This window comes from Diuraphis noxia, unplaced genomic scaffold (assembly GCF_037042655.1).
Source record: "Diuraphis noxia isolate RWA-SAM2 unplaced genomic scaffold, SU_Dnox_SAM2 contig0002, whole genome shotgun sequence".
NCBI lineage: Eukaryota > Metazoa > Arthropoda > Insecta > Hemiptera > Aphididae > Diuraphis > Diuraphis noxia.
Genome location: NW_028301712.1, coordinates 10357685 through 10379276, shown reverse-complemented (window position 1 = coordinate 10379276; position 21592 = coordinate 10357685). Strand labels below are relative to the sequence as shown.

At 28.1% G+C, this 21592-nt stretch overlaps 1 protein-coding gene across 1 annotated transcript in view; it reads right to left on the bottom strand.

Annotated features, from left to right (window-relative positions):
- The window catches only part of LOC107166316 (lutropin-choriogonadotropic hormone receptor-like), a 142279-nt gene that overhangs the window by 9915 nt on the left and 110772 nt on the right, over window positions 1–21592 (bottom strand). Inside the window, exons 8-13 of the mRNA XM_089220527.1 lie at window positions 16141–16209; window positions 15968–16042; window positions 15528–15645; window positions 11929–12021; window positions 11664–11787; window positions 5715–6062 (exon numbers count right to left, since the gene is read on the bottom strand). Coding sequence (XP_089076653.1) covers window positions 5715–6062; window positions 11664–11787; window positions 11929–12021; window positions 15528–15645; window positions 15968–16042; window positions 16141–16209 — 827 coding nt within the window. The remainder of the gene's footprint in view (window positions 1–5714; window positions 6063–11663; window positions 11788–11928; window positions 12022–15527; window positions 15646–15967; window positions 16043–16140; window positions 16210–21592) is intronic.

Sequence of the window (21592 nt, the reverse complement as noted above, 5' to 3'; positions counted from 1 at the left end):
GCAAATGATGGTAGTCTTTGGAAAGCAACAAAAAATGCATGTAAAACTAAAGCCCCTAACGTCCCAATAAAAAAAAACGATGGCAGCTTTGCTATATCTGATACAGATAAAGCTGAACTGTTCAAACTCCACCTATCTGAAACTTTCCAACCTCACCCTGATATTGCCTCTCCAAATAACATCAACTCTGTGGAAGAGTTTCTAAACTCCCCACTACCAGTTGCTCTCCCTGTCAAACATTTCACTCCGAATGAAGTTAAATATGCTATTGATAAATACCCTCTCAAAAAATCTCCCGGGTTTGATCAAATTACTGCTGAAGTTGCCAGATGCCTGCCAAAAAAAGCGATCATCCACCTCTCACATCTATTTAACTCTGTTCTTAGGCTCTCATATTTTCCTTCCCTCTGGAAATTCTCGATTATTATTCTGGTTCCAAAGCCCAATAAACCTCCTGACACCATTTCCTCTTATCGCCCCATTAGTCTATTACCTTTTTTCGCTAAAATCCTTGAAAGACTTTTACTTAAACGTATTCTACCATGCCTAACTATGAATTCCATTCTTCCCAACTCTCAGTTTGGATTTCGATCTACCCACTCAACAATCCACCAAGTTCATAGAGTTGTAGATGCAATTTCTTATGCTTTAGAAAAAAAATTATATTGTACTTGCGTTTTTCTTGATATCTCTCAAGCATTTGATAGGGTCTGGCACCATGGGCTCCTTTTCAAATTGAAAAAATTTTTACATCCTGTATACTTCCTGATCATTAAATCATATCTTTCTGACAGATATTTCAGTACTCGTTTCGGTGAAACCCTCTCCAGTATAGCCAAAATATCGGCAGGCGTTCCACAAGGTGGAATTCTTTCGCCTGTGCTCTACAACATCTACGCCTCTGATCAACCAACCTCCCCGAATACGCTAGTCGCCGACTATGCTGACGATAAAGCTATAATCTCAATAAATAATGACCCGGTTATTGCCTCCCACCATCTTCAAAATCACCTCTCCCTCATGGAAGAATGGTACACCAACTGGCGGTTGAAAATAAATCAGTCCAAATCCATACATTGTACTTTTACCCTTAGACCTCCTACCTGCCCAGCTGTCTCCATTCATGGCATCCCTATTCCAAACTCACAAACAGTTAAATATCTTGGACTAACTTTAGATCGTAGATTAACCTGGGCCCACCATATTAAGTCTAAACGAACAAACTTAAACGCTCGTTTACGCCTTCTTAAAACATTTATTAACAATAACAAATTCACTAATATCAACTCAAAACTGCTCATATATAAATCTTTAATCAAACCAGTCTGGACTTATGGAATAGAGTTATGGGGTAATGCAAAAAAATCAAATATAAACAAAATACAAACTTTTCAAAACATAGCACTCAGGAAACTTCTAAACGCTCCTCCTTACGTCTCAAACCACACTATTCACACTGATCTAAAAATGAAACTGGTACATGAAGAAGCTATAGATCATTACCAACGCTTCCACAATCGTCTTTCCTCAAATAGCAACCCGCTAATACGTAATCTTGCAGTCCATACTATTCCTGGTAACCCACCCAGACGTTTAAAACGTAAATGGTGTCGTGACCTACTTGCTCACCCCCCTGCCCTCAACTAATCATTTACAGAGTATCAGTTGTTTAACTAATTATTCTAAAAAAAAAAAAAAAAAAAAAATTTAAAAAATTAAAAAAAAAAATCAATCAATTTGAGTGTCATTAGTGGATGACTTCTCACGTCAAGCGTATCATGTTGTAAATTCTCTAACCATATAAACTTATTGTGCCCCTAAGGTATAGATTGTTTATCTCAAATAAAGAAAAAAAAAAAAAAAAAAAAAAAAATATGTATATATATATATATATATATAGTATATCAATACACTCGTATTATTATTTATGGTACATCAGTACGAGTGTACGAACGATATTTTAATATAATATATAAAAAAAAAATCGTAATTAGACGCTTAGACTGTGTCCCTTATATATTGATGAAATTAGCCGCAGACGGTAGACAGTTTAATTAGTAGTCACCTGTAACCTGACAGATAATATAATATTAATTTTTTACCCAAAGTATGTTGCCCATAAAATATATTATAAAATATATTGATTAAAAATGAGTAAACGAAAATGTGTTTCCGGTTTTATCTTTTATGTCGGAGTCACAAAGAACTGCGGTGAACTTTGATAGAGCCTTTTTTTGTCATAAAAAAAGTCAATTACGGAAAATGATTTAAATTTTATAGTTGAACATCACACGGGATATTGCAGGTATCCTATAACTACATACTGTTATATCTAAACAGTCAGCTCAAACCACTGCATAATTAACTCAATATGTTAAACACTATATTTTAAAACAATATATAATAGATAATTTAAACAAATTGGAAATTCATAATTATACTAGATGAATTACGTGTTAAATATTTAAAGCAAAAATAAAATTCGTAAAACCATTAATAACATAATTTGTTAAGTTATTATCATTCTGACATACTACCAAAAGCTGTAGTAGGTATCTGCTATAATAAGACGTAGATACCTACTGGGTATTAATAAAATCAAAGTAACTATATTTAACATACTAACATAGATCCTAAGGATTGATAATTGGTCCATTGATTATAATATGAAATATATTTTATAGTACAATTAGTTAGCAATTAATAATTCTCATCAATCGTAATCATAAATACATGAACATTTGTTTTATATTTAAATAAGCAAAATATGGATCTAAAATTTTGAAAAAAATTTTTTTGAAAAACTCAATGGATTGTGAAATGACGAGCGTTGTTTGATAAAATAATCATCTTGTATATATAATTATAGGTAGTTTGGAGTGGTTAATAAGATGTTTGATATTATTTATATTGATGTATTAATTTGGATGGTGGTAAAATACGAAGTGATATAAATATAATGATTGTTAATTTGTTATAAGAAAACAATATTATGTCACAAATAAATAATACTATTAGAAGTGGCATAAGTCATTTTTTAACACTATTCGTATTATTCACTCACATTATATTACACATTATATATAAAGACAAAAAGTCGTCAGATTATATTAACTCTAATTTGTAGTTTTACATTAATGACATGTTAAATTTAAATTAACAATTATTATAAGTAAATATTAATAGCAGATGTCTACTTATACTTATACTTTAAATTTTTTTTCATTATACAATTAAACCGTCATAATTAATCATAATCTGCTTATGAATTATAAACCAATCAATTAATTGCTTTTAAATAGGTAATATTTAAATAGAAAAATATTTTTCTTTTGCATTTGAATACTATGGCGGTACAGTGAAGCCTGTCACTGTAGCGGAGACCTCGAGGATAGAAGAATTAAAACGTGTCATGCATAGCAGCCTGCTAGTAAATACGTATATATTTATGTCTGGGCGTTTATAAGAAGTGTCCACTGTTGAGAGTGAGTTCCTTATCAATGTGACGTGTCAGACTATACACCTTATAACCTACAATTCTGTATTTGTGTAATTGTGTAGGTACCTACGTACATTACACATATTTTATGCGCCGACTATTTTCCACGTATCTCTTTTATACACGCACAAAGTACGGCGTTCATCCACGCAAATAGTAGCTGTTTAAAGGACACAACGACGCGACGGTGTACGATAAAGCACCGAGTTGTGCTATAAAGTGGCATTTATGGCATTTAGTTATTGCCGTTTTAAAGGACGAGAACGAATTTAACGTTTTTAATGTCCTTTTACACAACTAAACGTCCTATATTGTATAAACCGTCGTTATCAATGTTAATAACCCGAACAACTGCACTGTGTATAAGTATAATAATATTGCATTGAAGGTACCTCGGTGGTGATTTAGCTGACTAGTTAAACTGGGAATTGATTTTTTTTTTTTATATATTATATTAATGGATACAATTCTATTAATAAAAAGTAAGTAAATTTTTTTTTAATAAAGAATTTTATAATGAATAACATTCGAATGAAATATTTTTGTAATATAGTATATCGGATAAAAGCGCAACCGGATGGTTGCAGTTTTCATTTTAATGATATTATAGTATTAACTATGGAATTTTATAGACACTGTTATTAGTGTTATTTTTAGAGCTCCGAATTGAACATTTCAGAGAGTTATTTATACGTGTATAAAACTCTTGTATATACGTGTCACAAAAAATAACTGTCACACAGCGATAGTAAGTGCTTCGAACGCGTCGGATTTTGAAAATTCGCAATATAAAGAAGCAACAAGTGTTTAAATCTAAATTTAGCACGCGTAAACTAATAAATATTGTGACAATCATCGTAGCCTATTTTGTATACGTGATGAGTTTTATTTTTTAAATTTAAAGCAACGACGTTTACAATATGTACGTGATACATAATATAGTGTTGTATTTAAGGGGTATGTATGTACAATCGAAATCGTTTTAGACTATATATATTTCACTTCGCGCGCTATCGTACATCAAACTTACTCGCCGATGATAAAACAAATTATTCGTCGACACTCAAAGTTAACGGTATAATATTTTATTTTTGTAATTAAATGTGGCCCACAAAATCGTCTGTAAAATGTACCTACTCGGCGAAGTTACGTGTAACACATCACTTGGCGACCAAAGATGAAAAGTTCGCTAAACTTGGTACGTTTCGTCGTGTTTGATCATCGAACAACGTCCAATTAATATGTCCAATAATAATATCTATATGCATTTCAAATTGCACCAATAACAAACTCTCCGAATTAATTTGATCAACAAAACTTCATGTGATATTTTGCTGCACAGGATGTCTCGTGGGACAGCGCAGTAATTAATATTGTATATAATTGTTATATATATTTTTTAAATATAATAATAAATGAACCACATTTTTGTTCTACAAAAGTAAAACACTCGTTTTCCTAATATTGATTTTCGTATTTTTTTTTTACGATTTTTGATATATATAGTGTTTGTTTTTTAGGTTTTTTGATTATGTTTATTGATGTTATTTTTAAAGGCTACACATTCTCTAAATTCTTTATTTCTAAATTCCGAGGATAATATTTCTGAAAACGTGCTTCTTTCATAAATATTTAACATTGAATATCAAACCAAAAATTTTAGTATCTAGAAGCGTTTCAACAAGAAATGTGTAATAAACAATAATACATATTATGTTATAAAAAGTAGTTAAATACGATATACACACCTCGTAATCTGAATATATCGTATAAAATAATGTATTGTATTTGTTTATTTACTTAAATAATTATCTTAGTTGAACGTTAAATGTTTTATGCTTATTGCTTATGTATAAAATTAATAATGGTTCAACGTTTTATGGTGATAGTATGCGTATGATATTTCCATAAAAAATATTCGCAATGAAAAACCAAAATTACTTAAGTTTATTTATATAGTAAATAAAACTTTTAAAACATCATGAATGGATTGAAATGAGTACCTTACTTTAATGAAAATAGCATAATTCTTTGAATAATATAGTTACAGCTGGAGAAAATCTCATTCAACACGTGTGAAAAATTACAAAGTTCCAAATAAGACGTTCCCGTTCACTGTATACACCTCGAACGGAAGAAAACTATTATACCTAGATAACCTTCGGTAAACATAATATAGGTTATAACTAAGAATTAATTTTTGTTAGCTGATTACCTCTCTGCCAGAATATGGCGTGATTGAAGTAGTGTCCGATCGATCGGGCGTCCATAACGGCGATTAGCAACAGGTAGAGACCCATGCAAAAGTCGGCCATGGCCAAGTTGCACATGAGGAACTTGGGCACAGTCAACCGGAACCTACTGCTGAGCAACACAAACAGAACGGCCATGTTGCCCAGCAGGGCGGCCACGGCCACGATCCACACGGCCACGCGCAGAGTCCAGTTTCCCATCAGATCCTCGCACGGGTTGAACGCATCCGGCGGCGGGTAGCACTTGACTTCCAGATAGTTTTTCGACACGTTACCGCAAACCACGTCAACTTTAGTGCCGACTGTCACGTCTGTAGAAGATGGTGTAATCATTCGGAATTAGGAGGAATATTTCGTATGCAGAACGTGTCCTAGGTGGAGGCCAGTCCCTGCCCCGAGCCTCGCTCAATTTCATGACTTTTTGGATTTCACGTTATGAAAAATTATATTCTGATTCCTTGACTAAAAAATAACTGTCCCAGACATAGTGATCGATAGATTCACCGGTTATGTTATGGTGGACGGTAATAAATGTGCGGTAATTATATAAGGGTGAGATCAGTGGCATAATTATTTGAGAATTTGAGATACGATGTTGTGGCTGAAGGAATAAATTCGCATCGTGTGGTGTGATTTTGGTAAATAGTAATTAGTATAAACCTAAGTTATTTCACATTCCGCCAACAATTGAAATGAGGCCACTGTATATTAATTGTTAGTGTAGAAGTATTAATTGATTAACTAAATTCTTACTTTTTAACGATCAATTTTTTATTTTATTTAATGAATCAAATGTTTTAATCCTGTCTCCCCGCAACTCAACATTATAATCTTAAATGGTGGAGCTGTTATAGTGTGGAAAATGTTCAAAATATTTTTTTAGAAAAACGTTTTGTATAATATTACTATACAATATACAATTAAAAATAATGTTTGAAATTCAGTTAGTTATAAATCGGTACTGAAAAAATAAATATGATATTTGAGCTCTATTATATTATGGATACTGAAAAACAAATTGGAGAAAATTATGGTCTTATATCTAAAATTATTACACCCATAGCAAATATTTATTGTATTACTATATTATATATTATGCATGTGTGAAGATTTATGCGATAACGAGTGACATTAATATGCTGTCATTGTCAAAAACTCAAACTCGTAATTATTTATCATACGACAATGTTCGTTTGGGATTTAGCAGGAAAATAATTGAAATCTGTTATTGGACACGATTCAACTATAATATATTATTTGAATTTATAAATTTATTATTTAATCGATATTGTTGTTAACTATAATACGTGTATTTATAAATATAATATATCCTATGGCCTTATGAGTTAATGCAATAGTTCCTAAACTTTTTCGATCGCGGCATATTATTATTAGTTATTACAAGTCACTTTGAATAAATATCGTATAAATACAAATACAGAGTGTACCAACAGGATTTACCTATTGCGATACCTTCCGAAATAATGGAGATATCAAAATTCTGGTTTTGTAATTAGACTCACAGGGATAAGAACTACAACTATTCCAATTTTAATGTTTTGGTAAAAAAATTAAAAAATATTTTTTTTATTTAATAATTTAAAAAAAAAATCACTATAGCCATTTTGTAAGGTTTATTTTCTTGAAAATATTGATGTTTCAAAATTTTATTGTTATTAATTTCCTGATTTTTAAATTTTTTTTTTTTAGTTTTGAGAAAAATTGCGAATTATTTAACACCTTAACGCGCGTGCTTGTACTGCTGATCGAACGATTTTAATGTGCCTACTGCCTAGTAGTTATAATCATATTTTATTTCTTCAAAATTAGAAAAAATATTTAAAAATCATGAAATCAATGAAAATAAAATATTGAAAAGTCAATATTTTCAGAAAAATAAACTCTACAAAATGGCTATAATTAATTTTTTTGTAAATAATTAAATAAAAAAATATATTTTTAACTTTTACCAAAACATTTAAATAAATTAAAATATGAAATAATTGTAGTTCTTAACCCTGTAAGTTTTATTAAAAACCAGAATTTTGATATTTCAATTATTTAGTGAAATATCGCAATAGATAAATCCTCATGGGACATCCTGTATAATCATTTTATAATGTTTTTTTAGAAAAAAAGTTTAAGTTGTCGTGGCACAACTTTAAAATCTCACAGCACATCATAGTTAAACACTGGTAAACACCAGCTAACCTAACCTAACCGGGTTAATATGTATCCATTACTGCATTAAAGAACAAATTTGTAAAATATTAACTACAATTTGACTGCATATTGTCTTCGAAATTTTTACTTTAGGTGTATGTTATAAATTATAATAGAATGAATTTATCGTCTTTCGGAAAGTAGTGAGTTTTTTTATTTATTTTAAGATCCCTTTTTCACGCCTGTCCTATTAAAACTATTATTCGTTTTTCGTTGGACGTATTATTATTTATTATGCATCCAATAGCTTAAGGTTTTGTAACATATTATATTTGATTATGGTTGTCTGCAATGTTAAAAGTTAATATCTATATTTATTTATTTTATATTGATTTCTTGATGGTATAGGTGTGTTCTGTGCAATGAAAATTATCTAATACGTATATAATATACAACAAATTTATTGTTAATTTTTATTGGATGTAATTGAATAATAAAAATTTTTCTGATAATACTGTCAGTTTTTGAAATAAGTATTACTTTTTGTTTGACATGATATCAAAAAAAAAAAAAAAAAAAAAAATGATAAATTCATTCACAATTAAACAACGAATACCAACCGTAAACTAAATGAAACATTTTTAATCATTGAACTAAATCAAAATGATGAAATATTTACTGGTAGGTAAATTAGGTATTTATTTGTTGATATTAATACTTTTGTATTCTTCTCATAAATAAATATTGATAAATCTATTTTACAATAAAGCTTAAAAATAAAATTAGATAGCATGTATTTTATAAACATATTATAACGAAATAAAATGTTTTGAGTATACACATATTATGTTATTATATTATTGGATAATTTTATTTAAAATTAATAATTTGTGTAATATACATTATTTTAAATAATTTTCAACTAAATTAATTTTGCCCAATTAAAAATCATATCTACTGAAATATTTAAAAAAAATTAAACAGAATCAAGTCGATACAGAAAAACTTTATTTGATTCATTGATTGACCCAAAATTTCTTATATATCTATAGTCTATTTTAAATATTTTCACCCTGGTGACCTTAAGGGGTTTTTTATAAACAATTTGACTTTAATACTTAAGGAATATCCTAGTACAGTAATTACATATATTGAAAGGGTACCTAATTGGAATTTCATATAAATCTGAGGTCATAATAATTACTAAGTCACGTTTATGCAATTTAAAATCTTTCTCACATTATTTTTAAAGTGCGCAAAATTTTGAACATCATCATTTTAGGACGTTTTGAGTGAGTAAAAGAAAATTTAAGATAAAAATTTACTCATGGTTTCGATTTATATAAATCACTTATCATTAATAGACATACACATTTATATTTGAATACTGTGTTTGGGAGATGTATTATACTTAATCTCAAAACATCAACATTTCCATTGCATTAATCCCGATTTTTTTGTTTAAGTCAGATTTTACTAACTTGTAGATTTTTTTTATACATCAGATTCGCGTTTTATGGCTTTTGTTATTTTATAGGCGCAGTTGCATATGATAACAATAATAATTTCCAACTAAAAAGTATGTTTGAGGAACAATATTTTATAGTTTTTATATGAACACATATAATACTTATACTACACGAGTGTAGAATATACATCATATCATAATAAATACTAAACCACATTTTTATTTTTAATATCCATTTTGATTCAACTATTCTTTATAAACTGTAAAACTATTACCTTATGAGTTATGGTTTGTAAAATATTAAGTATTTGAAAATCTTGATACATATTTAAAATTTAAAATGAGTAGTGTAAGGTTGTAGTGGTAAAAATGAGTTAGGTATAGAATATTTATAAACCAAGTTACTTCCTTTCTAATTTAATATGGTATTTTTAAATGCTACCTAATACCTGTTGAAAATATATGAATGGATTTTTATAATTTTTTTCTCGTGTTTACATAATTTACTTAAAAATTGACCATAAAATCATGTGATTAATTACACATAAGTATTTTAAATTAATAAGTTTAAGTTATGTATTCCAAGCTATGGAAAAAACAACTTCCAAGTAAAGTCATAAAAATGTAATTGCTTTATTGCAGAATGTATAGACTATATAGAAAGTATTATAAATAAATCACATTTATATATTTTTTGTCAGATTAATATATAAAATTGCTTTTAAATTGCAGTATAAATATAAATTTTTATGCTATAAGTAATCTTAATATTTGTTTAAGCGTATAATCTCCGAAAACAGTGAATTTAATAAGTTAACTAACTATACACTACTTTTTAGGTACTTAAATACTTTAGAGTTTATCATCAAATTATAGTAGGCTAAATGCTGTAATTCAGCAATATTTTACGTTCATAGATAGGTATTCTGATTTAGTCATTCATATAATAATCGAAAAATATATTGGGTCATATCTTACATTCTCTTTTGTACGTTTGATGATATGTAATCATAAATTGCAACTAACAGGTTATGGCAATATATTTTTTGTCATCAATATTGTAATTTGATAATTGTTGTGCAAAATTTACCAATATATATGTATTTTACTTTCAATTTTAATGTAAATTATGTTTTATTTTTCCGGTTTATTTATGTACGACCACTTAATAAATGTTATAAAATCAAATAGTTAAAAAAAATTTTACATTGTATATAATGTAATAATTGAAGTCTTGACGTCTTGTCGAGTATAGACTTTAAGGTGGGACAGTGACCGCAGTGTTCAATATCTAAGTTCATGTCGTTCATGAAGGTATCTATCGAGGCGCAACTCCTTTCGCCCAAAAACGACCTTCCTCTTTTTGCCCACGTCCACTTTTCGACCAAATACCATAAAATAGTTTCATCTTTTCGCCTAAAAATAATTTCATTGTTTTTGCCCACGTTTCATGTTCAAAATTTTGGAAACCACTGCCATACAGCTTTGGGAAGCTTACTCGTCAGAATTAATCAGGACGACTAATGCATGTGAGTCCTTTCATGCATTCTTTTACAAAAGTTTTTATTGTATTTATCCATCAATTGGTACGTGGTTGGCTGTTATACAAGAAGTCCAAACTAATTTCTATATTAAATTAAATAGTATCCATTTATAACATTTCCTTAAAGATAGTAAAGTTAAAGAATGAAAACTAAAAAACGAAGACAAAATACATCAGAACTTTAGAGGAGAGATAAGTCGGTATGAATTTTTTAAATCTATATTGTTCAACTTATAAAAATATTTAAATTTAAATTAAATGTTTTTTATAAAAGATTTTTTAACGATGTCATGAAAATTAATGACAAATACGTCTTATATTGTATAATAATAATTTAATGTCCACAAACACAAAATATATTTTTGGAGAGTAATAGAAGCCACCACTTCGTGGTGCACTCTGGGTTATGCTAAATGGTTTTATTTTATTAATCTTAAAAAATAAATAAATAAAAAAGTTAAATTTTGAGACAGTACTTTCCAAAATGTTGAACATGGAAATTGGGCAAAAATAATGCAATTATTTTTAGGCGAAAAGAGGAAACTATTTTATCATATTTGGTCGAAAAGAGGATGTGGGCAAAAAGAGGAAGGTCGTTTTTGAGGGAAAGGACTACCTACCACCCATCTATCGTTCGATGTATCGCTCGATTATGTACGCAATGATTATGCTTGTAATATTGTTATCTTATTATAATAGTAATATTAATGTGAAATATTTTTAACTATAAATGCTTACCGCCCGTATGAAACATTTCATCGCCAATGAAATTCTCCGTTGTTGAATGCATTGTTTTTACCGTAGAAATCGGGTCTATAAATGGTATACTTTTGCATTCGTGAAACATTTTTTGTTTGAGTTTCTAAAACAATAGTAATAAAAAACAAATGTGATAAGTTTTGAGTTTTAGTTTTGGTCAGCAACGACCAAAATATTATATGAATAAAATGTCGATGTAGTTTTGGGAATCGTTTAGTAGTAATACGCCATTTGACAATTTTACCTCATGATCTGCGTATCCTTGCGGGTTGTGCGTTTTGGGAAAATGGAAAGCACAACAGTGATACGGATATGTCAACCATGCTTCTTTAATATTCTATAACAAAATAACAACATTAAATGTATAACTACTTATAATAACAAATAAAAATAACAATAGATTCGCTCCGAGAGTTTAATCGAGAAAAAAAATTGCCACCGCGTCTGGTAACAAAACTACGAGTACCTACCATAATATTATAATATATGTCCTATGTGCGTGTCAATTGAAAAACGTATACTTTATTCGAATAGCCGGCAAACACACACTCCAACGTCATAATATTCTTAATCAAACGCGCAATTAATGAGTGATACAATATGACATAATATTCACTGCGGGTGAAATCAATCATAGGAAGTGCTTAAAACATTCAAAGACGGTTTGAGGGTAAAATAATTATACGAAATGGTAATAATAATAATAATAATATCTAACAATTAGTGTGGGCCCGCCGAACGCTGTATTATAATACGCATTCCGTTGACATCATCACGCGGATGGCAAAGATACGATCTAATTCGCAGACTTGCAGAACAAACCGTATGCAAATAATACACCCCCACACATATAAATGTATACGTATATGTGTTTAAGTTGTATATTATGTTGTCGCGGTATTAGCTCGTGTTCAATATGAATTAACCATGAACGACCGTTGTATAACGAGTAATGCTATTTTTGGGGACAAATCGAAATCGGTTAGATCGCCGATGACTGTGCTGTAGTATACACCACCGTGATATATAATAATGATGTGATGTTACACTGCAGTATGTGCACTAATGTAATATAATACTATATATCAATATATCAATAAATTTCTTCTTGCGCAACTTCGATACCGGAACACCGGTAGCATTTGTGTGATGGCATTATGCATACATTATATATATGTATACAGTAGACACTGCAACAAACATAGAAGCAGTGGCGTATTTAGGGGAGGAGAGGTTGAACCTTCGTCCCCCACGAAATGTGTGGTTGGTGCGGGCGTAACTAACTAATTAGAATTTAAGAGAGAGTGTTTAAATATTAATTTTTTTTTTAGGTAACCCCTCCCCCGAAAATAATTACGCCACTGCATAGAAGTATAATATAACTCTGCGGTGTAACTACGAACTATTAGCGCGCATGGGGTCACAAAATATTAAATAAGAGTAGTCTGGATTTTGATGTTCTATAATATACAAATAGGGATCATCGTATATCTTTGCAACTGAGCGTGTGTGCAGTTTTATGGTAGTGAAAAACACAACCACGGTTCATTAAACACGGATAACGAGTTGTTTTTATTTTGTATAGGTATCTTAGAAAATTTCCTAGGGTTAGAATGGTTAGATACGTTAGAGTACATCTTACTATATCCAGCGCGGCAGTATTATAGTGGCGCAAAGCTAAGTAAAAAAAAAAATAGCCTAGCAGCCACTATTATAATATAACAGTTTCCTTACCATAATAATATCTTAGAGTAGGTAAAATAAGTGAGAAATAAATAATATGAACAAAATATAATAATAAATTTAAGAATAAAATTTTTATTTAATTTAAATTTAAAATTTTTATAGTAAATTTTAATTTCGAGGAAGCTGTATACACAACTTTTTTTTATCATCTGCCATATCAACGTTTTTTTGCACTAACTAAGCATCTATCTATTATAATTATGTAATTCATAAAAACAAATAATATTTAGCATATTATTAAGTTATTATTATTTTGTTATTCATTGATTATTTTTAAATTAATATGAGGAGAATATTTATAGTTTTTTTAGAGCGCATTTTGTTTAATAAAACCATCATATTTTGACTGCTATCAAACATAATCAAATTCCTAATAGTATTATAATATAAGATATCAGTGATAAATTGAATGGCCTGGATATCAAAACCTGTCGACAAATTTTTAATACATCGTCGTTTTAAATTCTTCAAAATATACGTGATAAACCTGATATATTATGATGTCGTATTTATTTTGAACCAACTGTAAATATAAATAAAATGTTTTCTTGAAGATCATTGTTTAAAATAGTACAGTGGTGCTTTTTTTTTTTTGGGGGGGGGGGGGAATACTCTTTTGAGCCTAACTTAGATAGTTTGAAACGATTCGCAAATAGTTTTATTTTTTGTCGATTGAAACTTTCATCCAGTTCGTGATTTTTATAACCGATTTTTGCTGAAGAAGAAGGTGTACCCAAGCGAATGAAAAAAGTATTTCGGTGGTGGATGTTTGTCCGTCATCCCTTCGGTCCTCGGACAGGATAGTGTAATTTTACTGTATTCGATTTGAATGCAATGATTGCATTCGATAAAAAACGATCCTGAGTGGACGAGAGGATTTTTTATTTAATTTTATTCGTTTTTATGGTGATAAACAAAGCGTTAAAAGAACAGCTTAAGAACGATTTTTATAAATAGGTAATTTATATTATTATAATTTATAATTACGAAATATCATAAAAATCAAAAAATATATAAAATAAAAGAAAAACTCAAAAGTCGCTCAAATGTTTTAAAATTTTACCATGTCTAGATAAGGATAATATAAGTAAACAACTCAAATTTCAAATTTCAAGTTTTTAACCAAATAACAACAAAAAAATTCCAAAATTAAAATGTCTAAAATTTTCCGGACTTTAAACTGTAAGGAATAAAATCCAAAATACAACAAAAAAGATATCTTGTCATTTTTCATTTGAAGCAATATTTCTGGTAGAAAACGTCCGTAATTATTTAATATTATAAAATCGTAAAATTGTACGGTTTTTCTCCTTTAACCTCTTTTATTTCGAGTACCGTACATTACCTTTCATAAAAGATGGTATAATTGATACTTTTGAGCAAGTTTAGAGGGAGAAAAGTGTTTACAGAATAAAAAAAGAAAAAGAAAAAGAAATAAACATCACTATAAAACCAATACATTCCACGCTTTGCTCAGAATCTAAAAATATTGAAAAACTGCCAAACATTATACCTAAATTAAATAAATGTAAGCAAGTTCGTGTTCATGGCTATCTAAACTTTGCTCGGAATTGTTTTTGAATCCCATGCTATGTAGTATTATGATTGTTGACGAATTCAATATTACAACGTAAACGTAAGAGATCCATCGGTTAAATCCAACTGGGATATCGTTCCAAAGTAAAGCTTTTTTTTCCTTCAATTTATTTTGGATTTAGTGATTGTTACACGGATCAGTGGGATTTTTAATATCACAACCCCATTACTACTATAAATACTACTAACTATCTACTACGCGTAAGTATATTTGTCACTACTACTGGAATTCCTCTACACGTCTACTATGTTAATCCCGAGTCTCATAAACAATCAGTAAACATTTAATGAGTCAATCGTTAGCTATAGTTGTCCCATAAGTGTATGGTTTAGTATATACTTTAGTGGCCCATGATTATACGAGTATAGTCACTTAAATTGTATAATGAACCATTAAATTAAACAATTTCTTATCCAACCCGAGATAAGTATATGATATTACAATATTTAATTAAATACTACGTCCTGTCGTATAGTTTCAAGTTGGTAATTTATTTTCACCTTGAAGTTGTAGATGGACGGGAAAACATTCATAGTGTACGTTTTTTCGATTTTCAAAACGTCCAGTTCTTCGAGACCGGCTGTAGGCAGATTCTGGATTGATGTTTCCGACAAGTCTCTGTGGAAAAACAATACAACATATATACAATGATGGTCCGCGGAAAAATGGCTGGGTGTGGTGGAGCGGAAAAGTGGGTATTGCAGCTGCGGAACACAACGCGGAAAGAACGAAAAGTTACGGATGACACCTATTTCAATTCATCTAAAACAAAACTTGTTATAATAATATAAGTTCACACGAAATTATCTTTGAAACTATTTGTACATTTCGTCCTACTGTTTTGTTACATGTATATGCCCCGAACCCAAATCGTGTTGCGTTTATTTAATAAAAACTTCGTACAAGCTCTTAAAATATCTTTTTACGTCTTAAAACTTACAGGTAGCGAAGACTTTTAATCCCAACAAAAGCTTGAGCGTCCAATTTTTTAAGTTTACGATTGCCTCTCAGGTTACTGCAATGACATAAGTAAATATGCAATAAATGTTTTCTCTTATTAGCTACTTATTAAATATTATTAATATTTCGTGTTAAATGTAAAAAAAAACTTACACTGTGGCGATTTCTGCGTTTTTGAATGCCAATGGTCCTAGTTCGGTAATATAATTATAATTAAGTTGGCTGTGAAAAATAAAACAAATAAAAACTATTAAACACCGGAAAATATATTGAATTTTTATTTGATGAAAAGTATTCTGTTTAGTGTAATTTATACAATGTATATATTATAAATTATTAACTATACATTTTTCGATTAGGTTTTTAGTGCACATATTTAAAATGAGAAGAGAATGTCAAACTTAAGTCGAATCCTAAAATTGCTTTATATTTCATGGTTTTAAAAGCTTGTATTTGTATATTTTTTTTAAATTAATATAGTGGTTTATATTAATAATAAAAAAAATTACATTTAACTATCTCTCAAAAGAAAATCACAGGGTACTATTATACAGCTATATATATATATATACATATAATATAAAAATAATAATATTCCTGTATTAAAAAACAATACATAAAATATAACATAAAAATAAAATATATATTATTGTATTAATGTATTATGCTAATAGAATAGTAGATGGCTGTCGAGACTCAGACAAGTAAATTTTACTATTTTTAAATGAATATTATATTTTTTATAAAGGTATGATTGTATAAAAATTACAATGATATTAACAATTAATATTGATTTAATTAGTATTGAATAAAGTTTAGATATTCAATACAGTTTATCAAAAGTACCTAACCAACTATTTTCATTAAATCTTATTGTTTTTTTATGAATTGAAATCCCTAACTCACGCTTACGTTAATCAATAAAAGTAATGTGTCTATGTCACTTAAATAACAAAACATACGAATACGCAAGTGGTTGTTTATGTTAAACGAGTGACATTAATTTTACGCCATATTGTAATTTTTTGTTCAATACTGTAGAACAAATTACTCTTTGGACAAATAGTTATTGAATTTTAAGGGTAAATATGGGATAACTGATCATATTAATTTTCAAAAGTAATCCCAATGGCCAAGTTGTTGAGAGTTATTTCTTTAGTAAAAAAATAAAAAAATAATTTTCAAAATAAATGACTTTTGTAATATAGCACGTTAATCTGTTGTAAGAAAGAAAATAATATTACTCCGAAGCAGTTAATGAGAGCAAGAAGCAAGCTTATAACATGTGATTGTTATTACCTAACCAAAAAAGTTTCTAACTATAATAAAACGATATTAACTATTAGTGTTTAATTTTGAAATACCTACGTTCATTGTAACGATTTAGTTTTTATTTGTAATGTTCGGAAAATAATTACTTTTAAGTTTGTAGTAGAACTTTATTAGAGAAGGCCTAGGAGGTTAGGGGTCCTTTTATTTTATGTTATAAAAATTGGGAAAATATCGAAATGTACTGCTCACTAGTTTCGAAGAAAATAGATATCATTTATTTTGTCGTAACTCAGTAATTAGAAACTATAGGTCAAATAACATAATTATAAGTTTATTAACCAAGCTATATAATATAATATATCAATTATTTATTTAACTATTTACCATACACGAAATATTTTTGCGTTATTTATTAATTTATTATTATTAAGTACATTATCCTAACCTATTGAGTTTGAAATTCAGGTTGCAAGTTTTTCCGAAAAAAAAAATAATACTTATAGTAAAAAGGTTAGTTTAAGTTTGAAATCCTAAGAATTTTAAATTTAAATTAAAGTTTTTTTTTATAAACATCAGGTTTTTAATGAGATAAACAACACTAGTATCTATTAACACTAATGTTTTCATAGTATATTCGAACTTTTTATTAATATTTTTTACTAATAATTATAAAATATCAGGATTTTGAATTTTTAACGATAAACTTGCGTTTTAAATTATAGATTTTAGAAAAAAAAATCACCAAATATATATTTTGTGTTTGATTTCATTTACCTTTGCTCAATATTTATATTTATATTTGGTATAACAAAAAATAATATAAATTTTGAACGTTTTATTTTCTTTAACAAGACAATATAACGACATTCGTGCATTTTTTTTGAATAAATATTTTATGTGATGTTTTATAAAACAGTTTATTAATTAAGGAAATAAATGGATTCTTTGAAATTGGAAATTAATTTTTACAGTGCATTTTATTTTTTACTATACATTTTTCAAAAGTAAAACTATACATAGGTACATATTATATATAGGTAAAATATATGATATTATTCAGTAATGCAAATTGAATGCGTTTACGTTTGAATTGCTAATATTGTACGTAAAATCAAATTTGTTATTTTGAAACCAGTGGCATTTTTTCATGTCGTGTTTAATAATTGTATTTACGGTTTTTCGTTTACTATCATATTAATATGTCTATCAAAAATTATGTCACAAAATCTTTCATCTATTTTAGACCGATGTCATACTTTCTGAAATCATCAATTAAATGTTTATTTTGAGAAAATCTATTTAATTTATCATTTACTCACGATGAATAAATTTAAATTTAAAATATTTTTATATTGCCTAAATTGATCTGCAGGATTATACATACATCAATAAATTGTGGCTAATAAGAAATACGTTTATACGTAAATATTATATTATCAATTTTATTTATTTATGTTATTTCAAAGATAGGTTTAAGAATTCAATGAACTCCACGGCGGCAGAGTTTAAGTAGGGGTTCTTGAATAGACTGTGATTACTGATTTCGCCCTCCGTTAGAATTACTCTATATTATATTTAGTATACTCGATTTTAGTATTACGATAAGTGAATAAGAATTAAGAGCTTGTTAGTGCTCTTGGCTTTCAAGGTTTTCAACCAATGGGTCCGGCATCTTTGTCACTAGGGATATCATGACTCTCGAAGTAAATTTTAAGTTCAAGTTTTTAATTTGTATATTTAGTCTTTTTATAATACTTCCATAGTTTTTTTAGTGAAACTAAACATGTTTTTTTTTTTTTTTGATTAATGAATAACGACAAACGTTTCGTACTTAAATTGAGTACAACGAATGATGACTCATAAAAAGCCGAAAGTAATATTATTATCGTCATTGAGTCATTTCAAAATATGAGAACAACTGATTAGGCATTTTCAGAATTATAATCAACAATTTTACATTTTTGGGAAAAAATTCCATATTATTTGATGTTTCCTTTCCAGGTTAGTTAAATTCTATGTGTATATTCATACTACGACTATAATATTAAAAGGAAACTACTTAAAAATACAATTGTTTAAAGTATCATAATTAAAATTAAAAAATACTTAACAAAATAATTGTATACTTTTTAATTTGGGGACCATTTCCAGACTTAAGCAATGGCATTGCTCCAAAAGAAATTTAATTTAATTGAACACATTTACTACTAACCATATAAAATTATGTTTAACATTTTAAATTTGAATAGAATAAAATACTATTATAAAATAATAAAATGTGTTAAATTTTGTATCTAAAAATGGTATTGGAATAATAATATAATCTTAACATTGAAAATATAAATATGTAATGTTGGGTGATATGATGGTAGGCAGTTTTTCTTACGTATAAGTGAGCTTTTTGTAATTGTGGCGATTGTAGCACCCCTGAGATTTGAACTCTAGGTACTCAAATGAATAATCATTACCTCTATGTATTCTAAACCCATTGACTTATGATCCTTAATACACAAAATTAAATAACTAAAAACATGAAAATGACTATCTTAAATTTAGATTTGAATGCACCAATATTTTAATAAAAATCATCAGATTAACAATTAAAAGGAAAAGGGGGTGATTTTTATTTGAAAAAAATTAGTTTGTATCCCCCCAGTTTATTTTTTAAGAGCTCTTTAAGTAAATACAGGTGCCTAAAAAAAATTCTAAAAATCTTAATTTGAATAAATGGGGGTGCTTGTCTAGGTGAATCACTCAATGTTACTGTTAGAATTCTCCTTTTAAAATATTAGCTACCTATGAAATATTAATATATCAGTGCTTATCAAATTTTGTTAACGAATATTTAATTCAGAATATTTTTTTATCACAACAAATAACAATTATATATTAATCTTCTTTTAACGAAACATTTAAAAGTTATGTAAAATAAATTTCTATCAGCAAGTATGTATCGAAATTCATGAAATGTTTTTCTCGTATGCTTCAATTCAATTTTCTTCTTCAGTGAATTGGCGCAGTATTATTTTCTTTGAGAACATATGATTTTCTTTGGTAAACTAATTTTGAAAACTATGAAAGTTTTTTATGGTTATTTAATGTTTGTGTGCACCACGTATTAACAACAATGACATTTGTCAGTCTATAAAATGAATAACAATTCTACATACAACAGCAATGTCAATTAACTTGGACTTTTATTTTATTTTAAAATCATTATATTAAATAATGATAATATTGTAAATATTAACGAAAATTGTGTGATAAAAAAATCTACGTACGTTAATGTTATGACTGACAAAGTGCCTTCACTGGAATACTATTTTAATTAATTTTTTCCAGTTATGTAATTTCATTCATATTTTTTTACTTATTGTTTTATATTATAACAGATTGTAGATTATATCATGACAAAAGAAAAAAATATTAGAATAGATTTAGTTTTATTGTCCTGTGAATAATAATTAATATATTTAAAACTAAATGATACATTTTGTTTAAAAGGAAATACCAGAATTACTGTAATCTTGGACTAAAATTTAAAGTACCTAACTATAGCGATAGAATCGAGTTCAATAATTCACATGTTAAAACTTTTTTCGGCATTTTAAGTCACGCACATGCTTATCTACAGGACATAATTTATACAAAAAAATACTTCAATAAATCATTATAATATATTTATGTACATGATTTATAAGATAATATTATGTAAGAAGGACGAAGGTATAAGTTCAACTGATTACCTACAAGTTATCTACCACCAAAATGCTTACATATATGTGTATATAACAATATAACTCTTTGGTATTATGGTTAATAAAAATAACTAATATTATATATGCACTAATATTAGGTATGGGCACCCATTTAGGTTACATAGTTAGCTTATTAATCCGTCTATATGATTTTAACCATTTTAAACATTTAAATCAAATTAAAACATCAAAATAATCAGATCTGATATCTGTTGCTGCGTGCTGTACATTACGCATACAAAGATACGATTCGCAGGTATCTAATAATTATTGCACAACATGTAATACATATGTTATATAAAATGATCAATAATATACTACAAAGCAAATAATTTGTTGCTACTTAAGCGATCTATCTAGAGATCAACTAGTTGATCTTTAGTGGAAAATAGGTCGGTTGTATTAATGATTAAGATATCTCTCGCATTACTAACAAAGTAAAGCGTTTATCATCATAAAAAAACGTACAATTTCCCGATGGATAAATAATAAATTAAGGATATTATTGATAAACATAATATAGGTAGGTAAGTACTATATAAGTTATTACGATTGTAACGCTATAATACCTATTT